General features: G+C 40.6%; 1 protein-coding gene and 1 non-coding gene across 9 annotated transcripts in view; one reads left to right on the top strand and one right to left on the bottom strand.

Moving 5' to 3' along the window:
• Positions 1 to 12,341, top strand: part of ALG9 (ALG9 alpha-1,2-mannosyltransferase) — a 101,630-nt gene extending 89,289 nt beyond the window's left edge. For 4 of the 8 annotated variants that reach the window (XM_058690245.1, XM_058690241.1, XM_058690249.1 and 1 more), the window contains exons 14-15: positions 8,587 to 8,705; positions 8,992 to 9,389. In XM_058690245.1, coding sequence (XP_058546228.1) covers positions 8,587 to 8,705; positions 8,992 to 9,196 — 324 coding nt within the window. In that variant the 3' untranslated portion in view covers positions 9,197 to 9,389. Of the gene's footprint in view, positions 1 to 8,586; positions 8,709 to 8,991; positions 9,390 to 10,943 lie in introns of those variants that run through there. The other 4 variants (XM_058690242.1, XM_058690246.1, XM_058690244.1 and 1 more) reach the window with 3 other exon arrangements.
• Positions 12,342 to 18,149: 5,808 nt separating this feature from the next.
• Positions 18,150 to 18,257, bottom strand: LOC131488938 (U6 spliceosomal RNA). The gene has a single exon (XR_009250318.1). It is a non-coding gene; the product is annotated as a U6 spliceosomal RNA (small nuclear RNA).
• Between the last annotated feature and the right edge of the window lie 6,242 nt (positions 18,258 to 24,499).

The raw sequence follows: 24,499 nt of genomic DNA, 5'->3' as shown, positions 1-24,499 counted from the left end.
CAGAAATTCCAGCTTTACAGGCAACACAATGGCAATAAATTCAGATCTTTTGGTACTCACTCTAAATGCCAATGGTCTCAATGCTTCAATCAAAAGACATAGGTTAACAGAATGGATAAGAAAACAAGATCTATTTGCTCTTTAGAAGAGACCCATTTTAGACCTAGAGTCACGTTCAGATTGAAAGTAAGGGAATGGAGAACCATCTGTCGTGCTAATGGTCACCAAAAGAAAGCCAGAGTAGCCATACTGATATCAGACTAGATTTTAAAATAAAGACTGTTAAAAGAGATGAAGGACATTATATCATAATTAAGAGGTCTACCCACCAAGAAGATCTAACAGTTGTAAACACTTATGCTCCCAACGTGGAAGACCCAAATATAAAAATCAATCACAAACATAAACTCAATGATAATAATACCATAATAGTACGGGACTTTAACACCTCACTTAGAGCAATGGACAGATCATCTAAACAGAAAATCAAGGAAACAGTGGCTTTCAATGACACACTGGACTAGATGGACTTAACAGTTGTATTGAGAATATTTTATCCTAAAGCAACAGAATACATATTCTTTTCAAGTTCACATGGAACATCCTCCAGAATAGATCACATACTGGGTCAAATCAGCTCTCAACAAATTAAAAAAGATCAGGATCATACCGGGCATATTTTCAGACCACAGTGTCATGAAACTCGAAATCAACCACAAGAAAACATTTGGAAAGACAACAAATACTTAGAGGTTAAAAAATCCTACTGAAGAAAATGAGTTAACCAAGAAATTAAAAAGGAAATTAAAAAGTAGGCAATGAAAGTAACACAACAGCCCAAAACCTCTGGGATCCAGCAAAGGCGATCATAAGAGGGAAGTATATAGCTGTACAGGTCTTTCTTAAGAAGGAAGAAAGGTCTACACCTTAAAGAGCTGGAGAAAGAAGAGCAAATAAATCCCTAAACCAGTAGAAGACTGGCAATAATAAAGATTATGGCAAAAATCAATGCTTTGGGGGGGAAAAAAAGAACAGATCAGTGAAACCAGGAGCCAGTTCTTGGAAAGAACTAACAAAATTGATAACCCCCTAGCCAGTTCGGAAAGAAAAAGGACCCAAATAAATAATAATAGAGGAGAGAGCACAACCAACACAGCAGAAATACAATAATAAGAGGATATTATGAGCAATTATATGCCAATAAATTGGGAAATCTGGAAGAAATGGACAAATGCCTAGAAACATATACACTACCAAAACTGAACCAGGAAGAAGTTGAGAATTTGAACAGACCCATAACCAATAAAGAAATTGAATTAGTAATAAAAAAATCTCCCCCAAAAAACCAGAGTCCAGGGCCAGATGGCTTTCCAGAGGAGTTGTACCAAACATTTAAACAAGAGTTAACTCCTGTTCTTTTGAAGCTGTTCCAAAAAATAGAAATGGAAGGAAAACTTTCAGACTCTGTCTAGGAGACCTGCATTACCTTGATTCCAAAACCAGACAAAGACCCCACTAAAAAGGAGAGCTATAGACCCAATTTTCCTGATGAGCATGGATGTAAAAATTCTCAATGAGATACTAACCAACTGGATTTAACAATGCATTAAAAGAATTATTCACCATGATCAAGTGGGATTTATACCTGGAATGCAGGGCTGGTTCAATATCCGCAAATCAATCAATGTGATACATCACATTAATAAAAGAAAGGACGGGGCGCCTGGGTGGCTCAGTCGGTTGGGCATCTGACTTCGGCTCAGGTCATGATCTCGCGGTCCGTGGGTTCGAGCCCCGCGTCAGGCTCTGTGCTGACAGCTCAGAGCCTGGAGCCTCTTTCAGATGGTGTGTCTCCCTCTCTCTCTGACCTTCCTCCATTCATGCTCTGTCTCTCTCTGTCTCCAAAATGAATAAACGTTAAAAAAAAATTTTAATAAAAGAAAGGACAAGAACTACATGATCCTCTCAATAGATGTGGAGAAAGCATTTGACAGCATCACTTCTTGACAAAAATCCGCAAGAAAGGAGGGATAGAAGGATCATACCTCAAGATTATAAAAGCCAGATAAAAAAGACCTGCCACTAATAACATCCTCAATGGGGGAAAAATGGAGAGCTTTCCCCCTAAGGTCGGGAACACGACAGGGATGTCCACTCTTGACACCGTTACTCAGCACAGTATTGGAAGTCCTAGCCTCAGCAATCAGACAATACAAAGAAATAAAAAGTATCCAAATCGGCAAGGAGGAAGTCAAACTTTCACTTTTCACAGGTGACATGATATTCTATATGGAAACCCCAAAAGATTCCATCAAAAAACTTCTAGAACTGATCCATGAATTCAGCAAAGTCACAGGACATAAAAACAATGCACAGAAATCGGTTCTATGTCTACACACCAGTAATGAAGCAGCAGAAAAACAAATCAAGGAATTGATCCCATTTACATTTGTGACAAAAACCATAAATACCTACGAATAACCCTAACCAAAGAGGTGAAAAACCTATACACTGAAAACTGTAGAAAGCTTATGAAAGAAATTGAAGAACACACACACACACACACACACACACAAAATGGAAAAACATTCCATGCTCATGGATTGAAAGAACAAATATTGTTAAAATGTTGATACTACCCAAAGCATTCTACATATTCAATGCAATCCCTATGAAAATAACATGAGCATTCTTCAGAGAGCTAGAACAAACAATCTTAAAATTTGTGTGGAACCAGAAAAGACCCCAGATAGCCATAGCAATCCTGAAAAAGGAAACCAAAGTTGGAGGCATCACAATTCCAGACTTCAAGATGTACTACAAAGCTGTAGTCATCAAGATAGTATGGTATTGGCATAAAAACAGACTCTTACATCAATGGACTAGAATAGAGAACTCTTAAATGGACGTGTAAACGTATGGCCAAGTAATGTTTGACAAAGGAAGTAATATGCAATAGAATGAAGACAGTCTCTTCAGCAAATGGTGTTGGGAAAACTGGACAGCGACATTCAGAAGAATGAACCTGGACAACTTTCTTACACCATACACAAAAACTCAAAATGGATGAAAGACCTAAATGTAAGACAGGAAGCCATCAAAATTCTAGAGGAGGAAGCAGGCACAAACCTCTTGGACCTTGGCTGCAGCAACTTCTTACTCAACATGTCTCCAGAGGCAAGGGAAACAAAAGCAAAAATGAACTATTGGGACCTCATCAAGATGATCAACTTTTGCATGGTGAAGGAACCAATCAGCAAAACTAAAAGGCAACCAATGGAATGGAAGAAGATATTTGAAAATGACATAAAGAACTTATCAAACTCAACACCCAAAAAACAAGTAATCCAGTGAAGAAATGGGCAAAAGACATGAATAGACACTTTTCTAAAGAAGACATCCAGATGGCTAACAGACACATGAAAAAAGGGTAAACATCACTCATCATAGAAATACAGATCAAAAACCACAATGAGATACCACCTCACACCAGTCATAATGGCTAAAATTAACAACTCAGGCAATGAAGATGTTGGCGAGGATGCGGAGAAAGAGGCACCCTTTTGCTTTGCCAGTGGGAATGCAAACTGGTGTGGCCACTCTGTAAAAGCAGTATGGAGATTTCTCAAAAAATTAAAAATAGAACTACCCTGTGACCCAGCAATTGCACTACTAGGTATTTATCCAAAGGGTACAGGTGTGCTGTTTCAAAGGGGCCATGCACCCCAGTGTTTATAGTAGAGCTACTGACAATAACCAAAGTATGGAAAGAGCCCAAAAGTCTATCAACAGATTGAATGGATAAAGAAGATGTGTATATAAATATACAATGAAGTATTACTCATCAATCAAATAGAATGAAATCTTCCCATTTGCAACAACGTGGATGGAACTAGAGTGTGTTATGTTAAGTGAAGTTAGACAAATATGATTTCACTCCTGTGGAATTTAAGATAGAAAACAGATGAACAGAAAGGAAGGGAGGCAAAAATAATATAAAAACATGGAGGCGACAAAACATAAGAGACTCTTAAATACAGAGAACAAACTGAGGATTGCTGGATGGATTGTGGGTTTGGGAGATGGGCTAAATGGGCAAGGAGCATTAAGGAGGACACTGGTTGGGATGAGCACTGAGTGTTATACATAAGGTGTGAAAGACTGGATTCTCCTGAAATTATTATTGCACTGTATGCTAACTAACTTGATGTAAATTAAAAAAAAAAAAAATATATATATATATATATAAAAGAGACCTCTCAAAGGTTGCCTCTAAGATGAGGAATGAAAATTGAGTTGGACTTAATCATGAGAAGAAGAGGGTGGAAGAGTGTTCGAGGGAGAGGAAGGAACGCATGTGAAGGCTATAGGGTAGGGAGAGACGGAGAGGCGGCTGGCATGGTGGGAGTGTAGTGGGTGAGGAGGGAAATGGGCAAGGTGAGGTGGGGCAAGTAAGTGAGGGCTAGATCTCCTGGGCCTTTGTAGACCATGAGAAAGAGTTTGGATTTTATTCAAGCCATTTTCTGGCTGGTGCTGAGTGGACAGAGCATTTAACCTAAAAGAGCTGTAGATTTGGTTATGAAAGGGCAAGTTGCCTTTCTGTTTAGTATATCTTGGAAATGCTGGATGGGTGAAATGAATTAAGATACAGTAAGTGTGTATCCATACCCATGCAATCCATACCCATGCATTCCTCAGTGTTTGTCCTCGCTTCTCACTGTGTCTATTATCACTTTGAACTTTGGTATCACCTTTTTTTGTTTAGGAAATGCTGTGCCATGGTTACGTATCATTTATATTGTCTCTTCCACGTAGATCACTAGCTCTTTGAGAACAGAAACTTTGGTGTGCTCAGGGACAGTACCCAAAGCCCTACACATAATAAGCACATAGGATTTTTTTTGTTTGTTGTTTAAGGATTTGATATTTATTTTAAAAATCTGTCTACTGGTTTTTAAAAACTATTATATGTAGTATGTTTCGCCTACTGTTGTATATGTTGTAAAGTTTCTGTTGTAACAAATGGAAAACAAAGTAGGTTGTTAAAAAAGCAGTATGGCATAAAGTATAAGATAAAACCCTTTTCATAGGGACTGCATAGTTTTTTGTTTTAATATTGTTAAAATTGCCTTTCCAAGTGGCTTTGCAGGTTTCACTTTGACAGTATCTATTTCCTAAATCCTCACCGGTGTTTGATTATTTGATGCTACTAGACTTTTTGATTCATGCAAACCTGATTATTGAAAAATTGTGCCTAAATTTACATTTCCCTCATTACCGGTAAAATTGAATATTACTTTCTATATATAGTTAGCCATTTATGTTTCTTTTCTTTGTTCATATTCTTGGTCATTTTTCCTCACGGAGTCATTTATCCTTGACTGCAGGAATGCTTTACATACTCTAGCTACTAATCCTCTCAGATGTATTACAAACATTTTGTCCCAATCTCCTTTATCTTTTTACCTTTTCTCAATGCCTTTTGCATTCAACAGTCATGTACAGTGGCCCTTCTTCTATTTCAGGGCAGTCAGTGTTTTTGGTGATGTCCCACTGATGGCCCAAGATCTCTTTTAGAATTTCTGGGCATGACCTATCAGCACACCAAGAAAAATACTCCATCACCGTGTACTGTCTTGGCTCAATAGACACTTTTCATTTTTTACATTTTTTAGTTTATTTTATAAATAGCTTATGTAAATAAGAGTAAGAGGATAGATAAATTCTTCATTTAAAATCTTAATAATTTAAACACAGCGACCCTGACACTTGGTTCCAGGTTCTCCTCGTTTGGAATAGATGTACCTAGATAGATACACACCTGAAATGGAGGTCTCTGAAAGCATTTGTCATGCGTGAACCTGGAATATATCCATCTTGTAAATACTGGTTCCCGACTTTAAATCTACCTCCAGTAGGTTCTAACTTAGTACTCCTGGTTCTTCTCACTCTTGCATCATCACAACGTAACACTAGAATTTTTTAAATCTTTAATGGCTCATAATTTTGTTAAAGAGAGTATAGCTATGTTCTTGGCTCCATAATTCAGACATTTTCATTCTTGAATTTATTAAACGTCAAATGATCCATTGAATTTGCACGTTTGTTTCTCATCTATACTTTCCAGTCACCTTTGTATACTAACCTGTCTTCGGCGTTTGTCCATTTATGAGCTGTATCAAGTAAAATTTGGACCCCGGCACAAAAGATGAAAGAATCTCATCCTGCACCCTTTTAGCATACCAGGATGGTCCAGCAGGTTTTCGTTGCAAAATATTGAATAAGTCCTTCCTGTGGAATGACTAAGTGAATGAGAGTCCCTTGTTTTCTTTTTGTTCTGAGAGATCTATTGCTCACTCATCAGTTCTTGAGTTTGAGAAGATTCCTCCTTAGATACTGTATAGTATGTTGTCATCTGAAGACTCAAGAGGCTCAAGTTTTACTTAGGGTCAGTGTCCCCACCCACGATAGCATTGCAGGTGCTGCTGCCCTTTGTCTCTTTGCGTCCATCTTCTGATTTGTCTAATGATTGTGACATGTCTCCCTCTGTCTGTTGTCTTCTTATTACCCTTATGGACAGAAAATTTTAAGATTCTCAATTCTCATCTGTGTTCAAAGAAAGCTAAAAGCAGACTACCAAGATGGCGTCTCAGGTCTTTCTACCCCATTGAAAGATGATACAATAATTTGGGTAATGCAGTGAGAAAATTGCAGGATGATGCAATAGTGATTATTTTTGTATCATCCTTTTTGGTGATTTCATCATTTTCCTTTGTCTTACTTGTTTAAAAAAAAAAAAGTTGCAAATAACATGAGATAGAGGGGAAAAAAAAACCCCTACCAAGATCCTATAATACAGCTTAAATTTATCAAAGGTTGCAGTGGACCTGTATGTAATTACAAGGTAGAATTGGTTTTATTCTATTTTTAAAAATAAGTATAATTTCTCTTTGTTCTTAGGAAGACTCTAAAACAAAATCATGAAATAACAGCCTTCCCACATAGTAAGGAATTGTTCAGAAAAGAAAGTGAAAAACTCAAAGTGGGCCCAGCAGCCCTAATGTTCTCCTGGAGCCTGAAGGACTGAGCTGGCCGGAAATACACGTGGACTGTGCTCACAGAGCTCTTATTGCAGAGTCCACTGGAACGGAAATGACACTTAATTAGTCTTAGCGTGTCTTTACTACACTTAAGCTCACAGGAGTTTGCTTTGGCTTATGGCTTTCTGTTCTGACCTTCCCCCTATCTGTGCAGCATGGGCAGAAAGAATAAACTAGCTGCTTTCTGACAGAGGTGGGTGCCCCCCCCCCTCCTGTTCGTTCTGTTAGCAGGCCCGCTTTATCTCGGGTGTCTCTCTTCTAAGTCTCTTTTCTATCAAAGCCCTCGAACTGTTAGCTGTTGAAGTCAAGCACGTCTCTGTTGAGCACCGAGCACTGCCAGCGTCCCATTTGGGGAGAATCTACGAGGTGTGTATGCCAAGCACGATATCATTGTGTGCAGGCACTGTGGGAGTCTGCCAAACCCAGGGGCAGGCTGCCAGTACAAATGCCACGTTGACATGACATTTACAAGTTTAGAGTCTGGAAGAGGACTGCCAGCGGAGCACTCTTCAGCTGCCTCATTTAGGGTGGCGGTAACTGGGCCAACTTTTGATTTTCAGACTCCAGAAGCAATGTCAAGAAGTAAGACTTCATATAGAATTTGAAACTATCACTGCCACATTTTCTAGGAAGTGATGAATTTGGTCAGCCCGTTTCTGGGATGTGGGATATGCCCTGGTGCAGGTTAAAAGTGCATAATCCGTAATCAGATCTGGGTCTGAGTGAGGGCTCCATCACTTACGGTGTGACCCTGAGCAAATCCGTCTGCCTGAGCCTCAGCTGCCCACTATAAAGTAGGGATAATATCACTTTCTTCCTGGGGTAATTGGGTGGATTAAATATCTCAAGAAGTGTGAGCACTTTTTCCAGTGCTTGTCCAATAGTGAGTGCTCAGTGATGTGAGGCATTTTTCACATTCTTTAGAAGCTCGTGAGAAATTCAGGTTTGGAGCTATTTGTATGTTTTAGTCACGAGTGGGCATATTCCAGCCTGCCGGGGACACGAGCTTGTGGGGACACTCCCTCTCTGACTCAGGCATTGCCGGCACACTGTGCACAGGAAGCCCAGCACGTAGTTTTCTTTCTCTCTCTAGGGAAACTTAGAACTGGAATCAGAATCATTTGGGCATTTGGCAGAAGGCAGAAACCATTTGGGTGTTAAGAATTTATTCCAGTAATAGCAGTCCTTTGATTGACCTGGAGCTTTTCTATGGCGTATTCTCTGCAAAGGGAAGGCCTCGGGCTGTTCTGAAGGATATTCTGTGGCTTATTAGGGGCACTGTCTTTTCAGTGTTGGTAACAAGGTACTTGGTCTTGATTAAGTCTGTGTTCATGATCTAGTAGTTAAAGGACAGGTTTTTCTTTGCTGCATATACAGGATATGATCCTCACCACCCTGTTTAGTTAACTTCTGTTCATCATTTTCAACACTGCTAGTAAATTCTCTCAAACGATAGAATTCTTTTTTCTTCTTTCTTGTTTTTCAGATCTTCAAAGTTGCTGCGGGCATTCTATGTCCCCTTCCTGTCAGATCAGTATACAGCGTATGCAAACTACACCATCCTCAAACCCCGGAAAGCAAAGCAAATCAGGAAGAAAAGTGGAGGTTAGCAACACGCCTGTGACCCCAAAGGACGACCATCCTGTTAACTAGTGATTGCACTGACAGGACACCCTCCACATCATCATTTGTAACGTTTGTAATAAAGGCTGTCTGACACAGGATTCTAGAATCTGGGTGCTTTGGGCTGGTCGAAGTAATTCCCATTCACGTCTTGCTGTGTCTCTGTTCTGCATGTGAACTTTTTGCAGCTAGGCAGGAAAAGGCCTTAACGTCTGGTAGGTATGTTGCTCTACATCTTACTGTTTTTCTTCTGTTCGATATTTACTAGACCGGAGAAGAGCAGAGCCACCTTACAGGAAGAATTGAAAATCCTTGAACTGGATGGCTGCATTAAACTCTCTCTCCATACTTTGGCCTGGCATCTGAGAACTAGCAAGCCTCTTTTGGGCCACACAGGCTTCTCCACCAAAGCTGTTTGGCAGCTCTTAGCAGACCTTACCCAAGTCCTAGTGCTGAAAATGAGCACAGCCTAATTGCCAACCTACATGTCCTTTTCACCTCGTGCAGGACTAAGCTTCTCTAAAGCACTTCACAGGACGAGGACCCTGTCCTGGAGATATCTCAGGAAAAAGGCAACCATTTGAGGAACTGTAACCTAATTTCATTATGTAGGATGCCTCTTATTCTCAGTTTATTTCCTATACAACAAACTGTGTTAAGTTTTCGCATGCTGTTTCTTGAATTCCAGACTTTTCTGTATAAAAGCATCAGCAGAGTAGACCATAACTGTATAGGACATATTTGGGGAAAATTAATTTGATCACTTGGTAGGTAGGTTTGGATGACCTCACATTTTTAAGTAATGTATTTTGAGGCTATTGATGAATTCCCACCCCCACCCCCCTTTTTTAAAGAACCCTAGTGGAAAAGGCCACTGTATATTTACAGCACGTATTTTTGAGTCTATCTATTGCAAAGCACATTCTGCATGGGGCACTTCTAGTCAAATAGGCAATGATAAGGACTTAATTAAAGTGTAATGAGTATATACTGTTACTTTACATGCAGTATTTCACTGTTTACAAAGTACTTTCACATGATCTCGTTTGGTCCTCACGGTCACAGTGTGAGGCAGACAAGACAAGTGGTTTGGTCCCCATTTTATAGATGATGAAACAGTCTTTGGGGGGTGGTGGGGAAGGGCAAGTGGCTTGCCCAAGGCCACAGTAAGTAACAGAGCTGGGACTAGAACGTGGGTTCCTGAACTTCTTACCTAAAGCTCTTCCATACTTCCTCTCTTGACTCTGAAGACATTGGAAGACAGAGCGATGGTGTTGGCTAGAGACCTGACTGATAATGTAACTTTCTATTTTAAGGAAGAATTTTATCTGTGTTTCTTTGAGTTCTTCAGAGCCTCCATTCTGGCTGTGGGTTAGACCATCACAGCAGTGCCCCGTGGTACGGCCCAGCCTGTGTCTGGAAAGTTGTGCTCATGTTTGGAAGTCCTGCTCTTTTGCAGCCACACAGAATCTCCTATCAGTTTCGTTTCTACATAATCAATCTGGGGTCATATTATAGGTGCCTTATTTCTGTAAAGGTAATTATCTAGTAATCTGCAGAGAGGATGAAGAGATTTTTCAGAGCTTTCATCTTTCATTCTTCAAAGAGAAGGGCTTTTCAACAGGAACTGATCCCAAGAGAAGAGAAAGGAAGTCATAGGGAAAGAAATGGCTAGTCAACGTACAAAAAGTCTCCTCCTTGTCGGGATCCCTCTCATGGAATTTCCAGACTGAGGTTGAAGCGCTGGAGAGGAAATAGGTCTAGACAGTACAGAACAGTAACTGGAGAGTGAAGATAAATTGGGGTTCCACTTGCTGCTTTAAAGATTTCTGGTATTTAATTCTCCATACTTGGTTACTGCTTTCCAAGGCAAATATTGGCACATGTGGTCTGACTACAGGGTAGAGAATTTGCAGTGAAATGTCTTGCCACACCTGCAGTAACCAGGTGCTGTCTTTCACAGTGGCTAAAGCCTTCTACTTTTTGCAGGAAAATAAGAGTCCCATAATGGAGGTCCATGGTGAGTAGCTTTTTTCCTAATCAAAGTGATACATTGATGGTCTCTTTTCTCACCTTGCATGTTTAAAAAAAAAAAAAATCCTTCTGAGTGAGGACTTACTGTAATAGAGCACAAAAAAAGGTCATGATTGATCAAGGGATTCCTTGGGGATATCTGCTCCTATCCCTTTTAAAACCTGGTTTTGGTTTCCTCTGTTCTAGGTACATCTTTAGTGAGAGCACAATACATTGTGGAACACTGTGCCAAATGCTGTGGGTAAGGGACGTAAAAACGAATGTTGTTCATTTTGAAAATGAGTATTTTTCATGTGATGTTATATAAACACATTTTTGAAAAGTCTCCATCTCAGCAATACAGGGAAGCCAGCTTTGCCTGGGAAAAAGAGTTTCAAAACACCTGGTCAGACAACTATTTCTCCTCCAGAGGATCTGTGTTTAGCATGAGCTAACTGCTCTGCTCACTTTAAGGATAAAGTATCTGAGGTACTTGTCTTTTCACAGATGGTTGTGTATTGAGAAATATGGAGGACTTTGTTTATTATTCGTAATAAACTTTGATTATGGAGCTAAATGAGGGAGTAGGTGTACTTGACCATTTCAGGGCTTTCTGATCTCTAAATTTTATTTATTTATTTTTTAGTAATCTGTATGTGGGTCTCAAACTCCCAGCCCCAGCACCAAGAGTCACATGGTCTTCCCACTGAGCCAGCCAGGCGCTCCCCCGACCTCTTGATCTTAAGCAGCCTTATCTGAACCCCAGATCTTACAACACTGAGTCCCATTACTGAACCAGACAGTGTGTTAGGCATCTATTATCAAAGTGTACCTGGCACCTGATGGCTGTCATCTGATAAAACAGAAGACTAGTCATTTTAATCTCTTGGGATAATCACAGAAAATGGGAGCCCATACTCTTTATTATTGAATTCAAGTTTAGAAACATTGTTTTAAATCAGGGTGGTTCTTGATCTCAACCATTTACTTGGGACATTTTTGCTGGTTTGGAGTTCTGGGAAAGAACCTTAAAAACTCATGTGGTTTTGTAGCATTATTACATCTGGAGTGACTGTTGGGTCAAAACACTAGTGGCAGTCCTTTATTGTGTTTTTGCATTTTGTGGGATTTGAAATAAGAATTCACTGTGATTATGCTGTCTTCTAGCCAGTGTCAGGCACCTCTGCTTTAATTTGGTTATTTTTTTCCGAGGAGGGAAAGGAGACACAATTTAAACTTTGCCTCCACAGCCTATTAAAGCTCATGTGTTAATTCATTCTTATGTTACGACATTAAATGCCTTGAGTAAATGGATAGATGGACGTATGCTCAGCTTTATTCTTTTGCAACAGAAAGATGAGATTTCAGATGCCCTCTGGTGTTTTGGTAAATCTAAATGAATGTTGCCTTTAATTTTTCCAGCACATACATTACCATGTAATTCATGCTGCACATGAAATCAGGAAGCAGTACAGTGTTGATGCAAGAGTCTTGTCCAGTTCATTTGTCTTCCTGATCCCTGTACTTTATTCCACGTGTCACTATTTATATCACGTACGTGTGTTTTCTGTAAAAGAAAAAGTTAAATAAATCTTGGCAATTTGATTTTCCTTTCTTAGGCTGGTATCTTCTCATTTGCTTCTAGCTTTTAAATCTTTGGTGGAGGTTGAAACTCAACTCCTTGCATCTCCCCTACTCTTTAAAAAAAAATTTTTTTTTAACGTTTATTTATTTTTGAGACACTGAGACAGTGTGAGCAGGGGAGGGGCAGAGAGGGAGACACCAAATCCAAAGCAGGTTCCAAGCTCTGAGCTGTCAGCACAGAGCCCAATGTGGGTCTCAAACCCATGAACTTGTGAGATAATGACCTGAGTCAAAGTCAGACACTTAAATGACTGAGGCACCCAGGAGCCCCAGCATCTCCCCTACCCTGCCTTCTTAAAGGCCAAATAGCACAGAATGTTTCTTCTGAAAACTCCAGGAAGAGGCATTTATTTGTGAAAGTCAGTGAGGATTAGTTTTATTGTACTTGTGGAAAAACCAAGCATAGTGGGAATTACTTCAATGTGTCGGTGTGTGCATAAAAAGTAATAATCTCCAGATCCATCTTAGGTTTTTCGATTAAAAAGCTCTGGACTGTGATGGTCTTAATATTCATAGAAGTGTGGATTTGGTAACTGTTTAATTTTTATCTATTTTGAGAGAGAGAGAGAGTGTGAGCAGGGGAGGAGCAGAGAGAGAGGGATACACAGAACTTGAAGCAGGCTCCAGGCTCTGCACTGTCAGCACAGACCCAGATGTGGGGCTCAAACTCATGAACTGTTGAGATCATGACCTGAGCCAGAGTTGGACACTTAACTAACTGACTGAGCCACCCAGGGCCCCCCCACCTTTGTTTTTAATGTTTTGGTTAATATTTATTTAAAAATTTTTTTCATGTTTATTTTGAGAGAGCGGATGCATGAGTGGAGGAGAGGCAGAGAGAATCCCAAGCAGGCTCTGTGCTGTTGGCATGGAGCCCTGTGTGAAGTGTGATCTCATGAACCGTGAGACCATGACCTGAGCCAAAAACCAGAGTCAGATGCTTAACCGACTGAGCCACCCAGGTATTCTGGATCTGATAGTATTTAACACTTAGGTAATTTCCCCCTTTGTTGGAGGTCGTCAGGATTAGTAAAAACTTTTTTGTGAATGAATTCCTAACATCATTTCCCTGCCTTGCACCTATAGCCAGTAACTTCTAGTAGTTATTTGGTTTTATATGATAGGTTATCTGTTTTCTTTCCATAGGACCCAAAATGCCCACAAAATTTGGTTCGTTTCATTTCTTTAAAGTCCTTTTAGAGAAGGGTGCTCTACCAATATAATTCCAGGAGAAGTCCACAGCCTTAATTAATTTCTTTCTTTTTTTGGGGGCGGGGGTGCCTAGAATGTCCTCATTCTTTCTGTTAATCTTTTCAGGCCAGATTGAGTCTCCCCCTCTTCTATGAAGCTGTTCTAGGCTTGAGGATTACTTCCTTTCCACACCCTTCATGAGTACCCAGTGTCTTTACTAATGGCATGGAACCTTGACATGTTATCTTTGTAAACCTGTCTTTCAAGAATATTGTTGGCACATCAAGCGGCAAAGACCATATCACACTCCCATTTATTCCCAGGGTTCAACACGGTTCCCTGAACATTTTGGTAATACCCATGTTCATTGATAAGCAAGAAGGAAGAGCCAAAAGACACTTGCAACTAATACACAACTTATGCTTTCAATGTGGCTGATTTTTAGACCATTGAAAATAAAGCAAGTTATAAGCCCTCTGTTACTCAAAGGGCAATTTGGAAGATGTAAATGAGACTCAATATTGTGCATATTTAAGGAATTCTCTTGAAGTACACACACAAAGGCAGATTCCTCAGAGTACTTTCTAAAAGGAGATTTGGTACCTTTACTGAATATCTCTATTTGATTTTGGAAGGTCAGGCTTTGCTCAGGAGACCTTCTGAACTAGTTTGGGGCAGAAAGCTTCCCCTCCAGGTGTGAAGAAGTGCTCCATTCCTATCAGCCCTGCTAGGAAAAGGAAGTTTAACTGCAGGATGGCTTTGTAGTGATACATTTAAATTCAATAATATTGGGGCGCTTGGGTGTCTCAGTAGGTTAACACCCAACTCTTGATTTTGGCTCTGGTCACAATCTCTAGGTTTTGTGGGTTTGAGCCCCACATCGAGCTCTTGGGATTGAGTGAAGCCTGGTTGGGATTCCCCACTCCCCCCACTCATGCTCTGTCTCTCAAAATAAACTTTATTTATTAAAAAAAAACCCTTTTTTTAATGTTTATTTATTTTTGAGATAGCAAGAGAAAGAGTGCAAGTGGGGAGAGGCAGAGAGAGAGAGGGAGATATAGAATCTGAAGCAGGCCCCAGGCTCTGAGCTGTCAGCACAGAGCCTGACTCAGGGCTCAAATTCATGGACAGTGACATCATGACCTGAGCTGAAGTCTGATTGTTAATGGACTGAGCCATCCAGGTGCCCCTCAAAATAAACTAAAAAAAAAAAAAAAAAAAAAAAAAAAAATATATATATATATATATATATATATATATATATATATATTGAATAATATCAAGTAGTGAGTGATTTTTAAATTTTAATTTTATTTGTTTTTAAATGTTTATTTTATTTTGCGAGTGAGTAGAGGAGGGGCAGAGAGAGAGAGGGAGAGGGAGAGAGAGAATCCCAAGCAGGGCTTGAACTCCGCAACCCATGAGATGATGACCTGAGCTGAAATCAAGAGTTGGATGCTTAACGCACTGAACCACCCAGGCCCTCCCCCTCTCCCTCCCCCCGCCACTGCCCAGTGTGAGTGATTTTTGTATTTTTAAACTGAAGGCTGTTTTGGCTCTCTTCAGCTGTGCAGTTCAACCTAGACCTGACATTGAAAGAAATTATAACTAACAGATTTGATGAATAAAATGAAGCAAATTTAGATAAGGGGTATGAGATGACAGAATTGTAGTGACACAATTTGGAAGATGTAATGACTGACGTCTCCATGGAAGTGACTATTCTTCTTAGAATAGTTTGTGATTAAATTAACAATTGGATTAAATAGCATTTTACCTGAGTAGGAACGTTTAAATGTTTTAAGTGAACCTTAGGTATCTTCCTAAACTACTTTTGAATGGTGGGGCTTTTTGTTCTTGTTTTTGCTTCCAGTTTCTGGGCTGCTTATTCCGTTGTTACATGCCTGGGGATAGAAATAAAAACAATGGACTCTTGATGGCTCTGACGTGTGAGTTAAAATAACTTTGATCTTGATTGGCCTGCGGAACTGGAGACATTGCCCTGTATTGACCATTTTAATTATTGAATCTCAAATTGGCAAATGAGAAGGGTGTGCTTTTTGGTCTGCTTACTAGCTGCTTCCGCAGCATCACACTCAGTGCTGGAGAAGATGTGACCTACAGAGCAGTGATTCTCAACCACAGCTGCAGGAGAGGCTCACTGGAGACCATTTAAAAAATCATCCCTATCTTCTTGAGTCCCCCAAGGAATTCTGAGTTAGTAGCTACAGATGGGCCCTGGCATTTATTTTAAAAAACCTTTTTATGTGGTTTTCTAATATCCACCGCAATTGTTATTAGAGGCTGGAAGGCAAACAGTCACACCAAAGATCAAAGGTAATTGAGTAGGCAAAATGTTTGCTGTTCTTTTCCACTTACAGCCCCTGGCTACGCACACTTCCATGTACACTTCTTGCCACTCCCATCCCCCAACCCCATGTTTTCTCTATTTTTTCTGACTTCCAAACTTTACCTGCCCTCTTACCCATTCTCTCTGGGGCCTGCTTTCTGGGAAACAAGTAACTGATAGGGTACTGATGGACACTAATGAATGTTCATAATTTACTGCAGTTCTCTTCCCATTGATCCTCTCAGCACATTTAAATGGGAACACATCTGGAAAAGAGCAATGACTAATTTTGGTCATTTCAGACCCATTCAAGTGCCATTTTATTGATGGATGGGGAGGAGAGTGTTTGAGCAGGCAGATCCAACCTTGAGGAAAACTCAAGATCTTGTAAGTTCAGACCCTATTGATCGGCACTGCTCAGCCTACTCAGAGAAGGACCTGTGGCTCTGGTGAGCAGAGTGAAAAAATGTGCCGGTGGATAGTTAGCCCTGCGCAGGGCATGCTGGGCGAACCTACTTTGTAGATTTCATATACTACGCTCTGGGGCATGTACAGTGAAGACTTCCCCTTTGTTACTCGCACTGGTCTTTGGCAAAGGTTCCGGGAGCCGCTGCCCTCCCCCCACCCCCACATGCACACACAGACACCAGAGCAAAGGTTAATCTCATTCTGAGAGAAATGACCTGAAATGTGCCCCCTCAATCAACAAGAAAACACCATGTATATCATTCAGCAGTTGGTCTTGCTTTTTTCTTGCCTTAATTGATAATACGTGTCTCTTAAGCTTCCCTGGTATTTCAGAGAATATATTCTCATTTTTTTTTCTTGCCTGTGAAATATTTGTGGAGTTCTGTAGGAAAAGGAGGCTGGTTTTACAGTGCTACATTTATAAAAGAATCTTAAGTGCTTTTTTCAACTCAGCCCTTTCCCCTCTACTTGGGCCTTTTCTATAATTGTGTTTTTGCAGTCTGTGATTACTGGAGATATTCTAAAAAATAACACCAAAGTTTAAATTTGTTGCCATGTTTTTTTTGGTTTTGTTTTTGTTTTGTTTTTGTTTTTGTTTGTGTTTTTCGGTTTTGTTTTTGTTTTACTTCCAAGTATCATTATTTCTGAAAACTTGCTGAGGCAGCCGGACTGCATGCAGTGCCCTTGTAGAGACTTCCCTAAGTCCAGCAGGGGGCAGCCCATTCTCACTGAAAATTTCACCATTTCTTTTCTTCCAGGATGCTAATTTGTTTCAGTATTTGCAGTATTCTTTGGTGTATAAATTCCTGTGTAAATGGAAATATCTGAGCTACATTTCTTCAGTTAAAATTTTCTAAATGCTTATTTATTTTTGAGAGAGACAGAGTGCGAGCGGGGGAGGGGCAGAGAGCGAGAGAGAGGGAGACACAGAATCTGAAGCAGGCTCCAGACTCTAAGGGGTCAGCACAGTGCCTGACATGGGGCTCGAACCCAGGGACTGAGATCATGACCTAAGGTGAAGTTGGAAGCTTAACTGACTGAGCTACCCAGGTGCCCCTGAGCTATATCTCTTTAGAATGCATGGTTACATTGCTGTAATGGCAAAAATTTCCTGGAGAAAACCATGCCCTTAATTTATGGGCGATGGATCATCTACCCCAAAAGTGATTCCTGGGTTGGGAAATGATCCACAGGTCAATTCCTCACAGTTAATGTCACTACTCTTTAACATGACTTTGGTAGTATTCATAGGTAGTAAAAGGTATGTGTTTACTTGAAAAGGGGTAGCAGCTACTTTGAGGTGTAATTACCAGCCATTTGCCCATTGTCAGGGTTCCAAACATGAACAAGCTACTTCATACACACAGTCTTAACTTTGCCTCTGTTCAGTTACTGACCTTGTCAAAGGCAACCCAAAACCTATGTGAGTGTGCACAGTGCTCCCCTCCGTCAGATGCTGACACATTATCCACACGGTGGCTCAAAGGAAAGTAATAGCATGTAGCAGAGGCTGAGCCATATAAAGGCCTTAGAATACCTTTGATTGCTCCTCCTGTGCAGGTCATTAGATGCAAAGCAAACATTTGCAGAACATGGACATTTAAAACAGTAAAGGGTACCCACCTAGGCAGATAGGCCTTGGGGACCAGACAAGGTCAGCTGTTTGAAATAGGAGATTTCTTTCTTTTTCCGTGTGATGGCTGATACCCTCTCTTGAGCTCAAACTTGATGGGGAATGTTTTTTTTGTTTGTTTTGTTTTTTAATTAGGGAATACTTCATGAATTTGTGAGTCATCGTTGCATGTGCAGGGGCCATGCTAATCTCTGTGTTGTTCTGATTTTAATATAGGTGTTGCTGCAAGGAGCATGGGGGTTTGGGAGTCTTTTAGTATGTTTTTTTTTCTTTTTACTTTTCTTTCTTATACCCTCTAGATTGTCAGATTTGCTCTTCAGAGACATAATATGAATAATAGCTAACATATTAAGCACTTACTATATGTCAGGAATATTTCAAGTTGCTTTTTTCTTGCATAATCCTTACAACAACCTTATGAGGGTGATAACTGTTAATACCTCTTCTTAAGGTATTCTTCTAATATTCTTCTAATATTACATGGCCTGCCCAAGATCACCTTAGGTGGGAAGTAGCAGGCCTGGGATTCAAACCTAAGCAATCTGTCTGACTCCAGATCCTCTCTCTCAACCATGACATCACACTCCCTATCTCCAGACCTCTTGGAAGTCAACAGCCCTCGAGCTCCTTTTTTGGATGTTATGTTGAGGTACCCAGAATGATTAGACAGGCAGAGATAAGTCAAAGCTGTTTCAGTCTCTTTACCACCTGCTTAATCTGCCTTCAGAAACCACAGCCTGGAGTTTGAGTGTGCAGATAACAGAGTCGGTCTTTCTAGGGGTTAAGAGCTCTGTGTGGTCCAGCTAATTTTAATCACAGCTAGATCAGACAGGGAGCTGATTTCCTGAAGTCCTAGAAGTTAGTGGGAGTTCTGGTTTCTGATTACAGTCCCAGCTGAATTTCTGCTGAGGGTGAGTGACGTGTCCAGGGGGTCTTGGCGTGGGTTTGTTCTCACTCCTGTGACCTTTTTCCTAATAGTTCAGGGCAGGTCAGAAAAGAATGTGGGAAGAAATACTATCTTCAGGGGACCTACAGGGGAGACAAGGAATATTTTAAGTAATCTCTGCTTTTGCTAAATCAAACCTCTGTCTCGTTGCAACTTGGGGACATTGTGCCCAGATGCTGAAAACTACTACTTAGGTTGGCTGGGTCTGGTACAAGACAGGTGATAAAGGCTTAGAAAAATAAAGAAGAAGGAAATGTGAAATTTGTGGACACAGCAGAGCTAGACCGGGAGTAGCTGGCAGGAAAGGGCTATTATACATACTTACGGATGCCGTGGGGAAGGTCGGCCAGGGAGAGGCAGAGTCTAGTCTACAGTGTGGTAACTAACCCAGAGCCAAAAGGTTTGTTTGTTTGAATACATAATCTTTTTCATCGTTCAGAAATGAAAAAGCCTAGATGTCTTGGATATTGGTATCATAGATTGGGTCCTGAAATGATAAGAGACACTGGGAGAAAAATGGGTGAAATTGATGTAAAATCTGGAATATAGTATATAGTAAAAACAAACCAAAAACCCCACAAAAAACAGAAGGACAAATGGATAGATATACTGAACGTTGAAAAATCTCCCTTCCATTCTGTTCCCCAGGTACCTAGTTTTATTCCCACTCACCAACCAATGTGATTAGTCGTGTGTTCTTCTAGAGCCTTCTATCTTTAATACTTATACAAGCGCATCTGTGCATTCTACTTGAAACAAATGGTAAGATACTATATACACCATTCTGGCACTTGCTGTCTCTTTGTCTCAGTCATACAATATTTGAATACTACCTGTTAAGGAGCAATGTATTATTTTCAAACATTTTTGGGTTAAGTAACACCCCGCATCTTCAATAATACTGTGTACCTTGCTTTTGCATTTAACACTGTAACAAAGAGTTTTTGATGAGCTGTGTATAGCATCTGACAAGATAACAAGGGGTCTGCCCTAAGAAAGTTAGAGCCCACAATAGAACTCAAACATCTGAGACTTTTGAGAAAGCTCGCCGTGCCCGTCTGATCTCTAGGTTTGTTGTAGCTTAAGTCTGCTCTTGTGGTTGGAGAAGTACTCATTCTGGCTGGTGTTCTTGGCGAATCAGGGGCTTACGCACTTTGAGCGTAGGTCTCCAGATGTTCTCTTCTTTTGTTTGGTGTCGGCACCAACCAGTTATTGAATCCTTGGTGGTCAATAACTTCTTACATTTGTGAAGCATTTTCCATTGACAAGGTACTTTGTGTTATGAATCTTATTCCTCACAAGAACAAAGAGAGAGAGAGAGAGAGGGAGGAGAGATCAGCTAAAATTTGCCTCTATTTTCCCAATGAGAAAGCCTTCTGGAAGACCTTGAGTCAAGTGTTCTGACTCTAGATCACGTACTCTCTTCATCCTTTCATAGTGGTCCTCTTTGTTCCCAAAGCTCAATTGATTGGAATGTTTTCCTTCCTGCTTCGACTTCCTCAGTAGATAACTATTATAATGGCTAATATTTAAGGGTTGACTCATGTCAGTCAGGTACTAATCGAAGCACTATATATGAATTATTTAATCTTAACCACATGAGGTAAGCTTTATAGCTCTACACATGCTGAAACCAAGATTCAGAGAGGGTGATTTATTTGCTCAAAGTCACACAGCTAGTAATTGGCAAGCTAGGATGTCCTTCCAGGTCATCCTGGCTCCAGTGAATACTCTTAACCATTCTGTATTCTGCCCTGAATGAGAACTGGCTGTCCCATGTCTTTGATTTGCTCTTCCCAAGAATTCAAGAGAAGTTGTGCTCTGGAAATCCAATACCAGTTTTCTATCTGGTGATATAAACTGTGGCATGGAGGTAGAGGATGAAGCAAGGAGTAGTAATAATGCATGATTATTAGTGTCATAGCTTCTCCGTTCATTGTGATTCATTGTGTGACTCCAGGCAAAGCTTCATCTTCTTTGTCAAGTATTCCCAGCCTTGTAAAAATGGAATTAAAATTGTGAGGTGAAAATATTTGAGTCCCACAGGATTAAGACAGTGTTTGTATAGGGGCGCCTGGGTGGCTCAGTCGGTTAAGCATCCAACTCATGATTTTGGCTCACGTCGTGATCTCACAGTTCACGGGATCCAGCCCCATGTCGGGCTCTGTGCTGATGGTGTGGAGCCTGCTTGGGATTCTGTCTCTCCCTCTCTCTCTGCCCCTCCCCCATTTGCTCTCTCTCTCCCAAATAAAAATAAACTTAAAAAAAGACAATCTTTGTATAAAAGTAAATTCACAATATCCTTGATGCTATGGTGATAATTACTGCTTTGCATTGAATTAAGTGCAGATCTGGGAATCAGTTTATCAGGGTCATCTTGATAAATGAAGGTTGTTGGAAAATGCTTGCGTGTACCTCAGGTTTTCTGTGCGTGAACTGGAACATCTACCAGTTTGTATTGTGGTTATTGTTTTTTTCTTTTTTCTTTTTTTTCTTTTTTTTCAACGTTTATTTATTTTTGGGACAGAGAGAGACAGAGCATGAACGGGGGAGGCGCAGAGAGAGAGGGAGACACAGAATCGGAAACAGGCTCCAGGCTCTGAGCCATCAGCCCAGAGCCTGACGCGGGGCTCGAACTCACGGACCGCGAGATCGTGACCTGGCTGAAGTCGGACGCCCAACCGACTGCGCCACCCAGGCGCCCCAGTTATTGTTTTTTTCATCTACCACTTTCTTGACCTTTTTAGTGGGATGATGCTTCTGGGTCTGCCTTGAGAGGACCACCTACATACATGTCTGTCTCTCGCACTTGGCCTAGAGTGGGGTGGCTCTAGAGCCGATAAGCTTGAATGAACATTTATTTTGTAAAGCCCTGTGGATGGTGAGGAGGAAGCGATTAACTAAATTGAGGCAAGAGGCCACAGAGCATGACAGTGACATCATTCAGACTTCTTCAGGACTGATCTTTTCTGTAGTGACACTGGGAGCTAATACATGCACAAGAGTTGATGTCTGTTGATCCCATCTGCTTGTGTTTCTCCATATTCTTGATGCTTTGACAGGAATGGGGGCAAGTCTGACCCCGTCTTCCCTTGGTTGACTAGATGAGTGGGTGTCAGGACTCTGTGCTTTTGTACTGAGAATGTCACACTGTTTCCTGAGTGTTGCTTTAAACTAACCACCGCCTAATCTCAGCTATTGCTTCTGGTGCTTCCTGGTCATTAGTTTCTTGTGTGTCTTGGGGGTGAGGGGGTTGTGTGGAGAGGAGACCAGAGGAGCAAGAAAGGAGAGGGTGTGGAAGCAGTTGAGTTTCACAGTGCTGTATTGGTAGTGCAGCTGAATTCCAGGAGCCCAGCAAAAGAGGGATCAGTTTAATCTGGCAAAAGCCATAGCCAAATAGGGACAGACTTACTTCTTGATAAGCAGTTTTAGCTGTCACTTGCTTTTGCTGGACAAGTTGTGGCCTCCAAAGACTCTCTTCATACTCGTCCTGAGCAGCTGCTTGTTGACATGGAAATTATCTTTGCAGATGTTTTTAAATCAATGACTTTGAAATATTAGTGTGTGCACAGTAAAATGCCCCACCCCACTCTCAGGGATTCTGATTCAATTGATCTGGGGTGGAGGCCAGGAATGTGCATTTTTTCTAACACGCATTAGGTGATTTAGATAGTCCGTGGACCACACTCCCCAAAAGATTTAGATTTTGTTCTAGTTTCCATTTGGCCCAGTTTCTGGAATAGCTTCTTTTCTGCTGTAGTCTGTTTTAATCGGTTTCTTTATTGAAGGATTTATTAGCATCTCCGTGTTTACTACCTGTTCCTTTCTCACATCATCACAGTAACTAGAGAGGGAACCAGAGGCAGTTAACTCCATTTTATTGGGGGTGAGGGGGTGGGAGATGGAACTGAGGCATAGGAAGAGGTAGGTCACAGTGAGTCAGAGGCAGAGGTGGTGGGAATTGAAGTCCCGAATTGATGACTCTCAAACCAGGCAATTTTCTGGGACCTATTTTTTCAGCTTGTAATTTCATATTTAATCATAGTTACTCCTTAGGTATGCCATTCATTGTGCTTGGGTAAGGAAAGCCTATCTGAGCTTTAAACAAAATAGAATTAATTGGTGCTAATTTTTCAGCATAGTGAGGCTCATCTAAGCTTGAGCAAACATGTGGATGATGGTATGTGTGGGACTGGTCTTGATGTGTTTCTGTATTTGCTTCCTCTACCATTTCTGAAGACTTTTTGCAGCAAGTATAAGGGAGCAGATTTCTCGTCCACATACCAATAGGAACCCCCTTTGATCTTCTAAGTGGTAAAGTGCAAAATCGAAAAACCTTCTAGCCCTTTTCCCCTCAACTTTGAGTGGTATTTGAATCCATTTCTAAAGGAAAAGAAAATCGTGAAAACTCTCAGGCAATTTAAATTATTTTTATTACAATGTTATTTAAACTTGCAAATATACAATAGGAATATAATGTTCTTTTATTTATAGTTCTTATATGCTAAAAAACTGAGAGAGCTCTACAATTTAAATCCAAGTGAGACTGAATTATCCCTTGTATTGTGACTGTTGTCTTGCCTGTGAGAGCTCAGCTTCTTTTGAGTTCAAAGTACAGGTGCCACCAAGTGACCCATGGCACCTGTTTGCTCTACTTTTCTGTTAGAAATGCTGCGACAGTCAAGTTCCATGATGTCATTTGGCTTTCACTGAGTGCATGAAAACCCCATTTTCAGTTTAAATCCACCTCTGCTCTTCTCTCATTAACCTAGAATGGTAAAAGCACTGAAACACACATGCAAATGTAAGGATAGAAATAGTGTGGCCTACTGGCTATAAAGCCACCATCCAGATAATCCAGAATATGTTCACATCAATCTAAAAGATATTACCAAAATGAAAACCAAATTGAAACCCTACAGAATACATCTGCAGACCTAATTTGAGAGATACTGTTCAGGTCCATTGGTTCCCAAACTTTAATGCTATCAAGGCTCCATCTACTGTGTCGACTTCCCAGAACCCTGTTTTTTTGTTGTTGTTGTTTTGTTTTGTTTTTTAAGTCTCCTAAATTACGTTTGTTAATAACTTTACGTTTGTATTAATTAGATACATAGAATTACCATTTCAGAGCTTATGATCACCGTATGTAGTTTATCATTCTAAGCTGCTTAAATTGTAGTCGGAAGCAAACAAAAAACAGGGGGACATCCTAGTTCTGTGTGCCCTTGATAAAGGGTGAAGGAAAACTTTCCATTAACTTTTCTAAGAAAGAACTCCAGCACTCTCCCCTCCTCCTCCTGCTGGCTTTGAGGACTCGTGGAGTTCTAGGGACGCCACTTTAGCCTTTCTCGTAGAGCAAAGTAGCCACTCCACCCAATCTGGAAGGATTAAAGCTTGTCCTCGTTTTGCGTGATTGTTGTACTTCTAGCATGCTAAAGACCTAAAAGAGGGAGGAAGAAAAAAAAAACAACAGAAGGCACCATTCCAGTACCAAACTGAAAAGAAACACAAAAACAAGAGAGCAGCAT

This window comes from Neofelis nebulosa, chromosome 10 (genome assembly GCF_028018385.1).
Source record: "Neofelis nebulosa isolate mNeoNeb1 chromosome 10, mNeoNeb1.pri, whole genome shotgun sequence".
In the NCBI taxonomy this organism is placed as follows: Eukaryota; Metazoa; Chordata; class Mammalia; order Carnivora; family Felidae; genus Neofelis; species Neofelis nebulosa.
The sequence above is the reverse complement of the archived record's forward strand: the minus strand, read 5'-3'. Positions and strand labels throughout refer to the sequence as shown.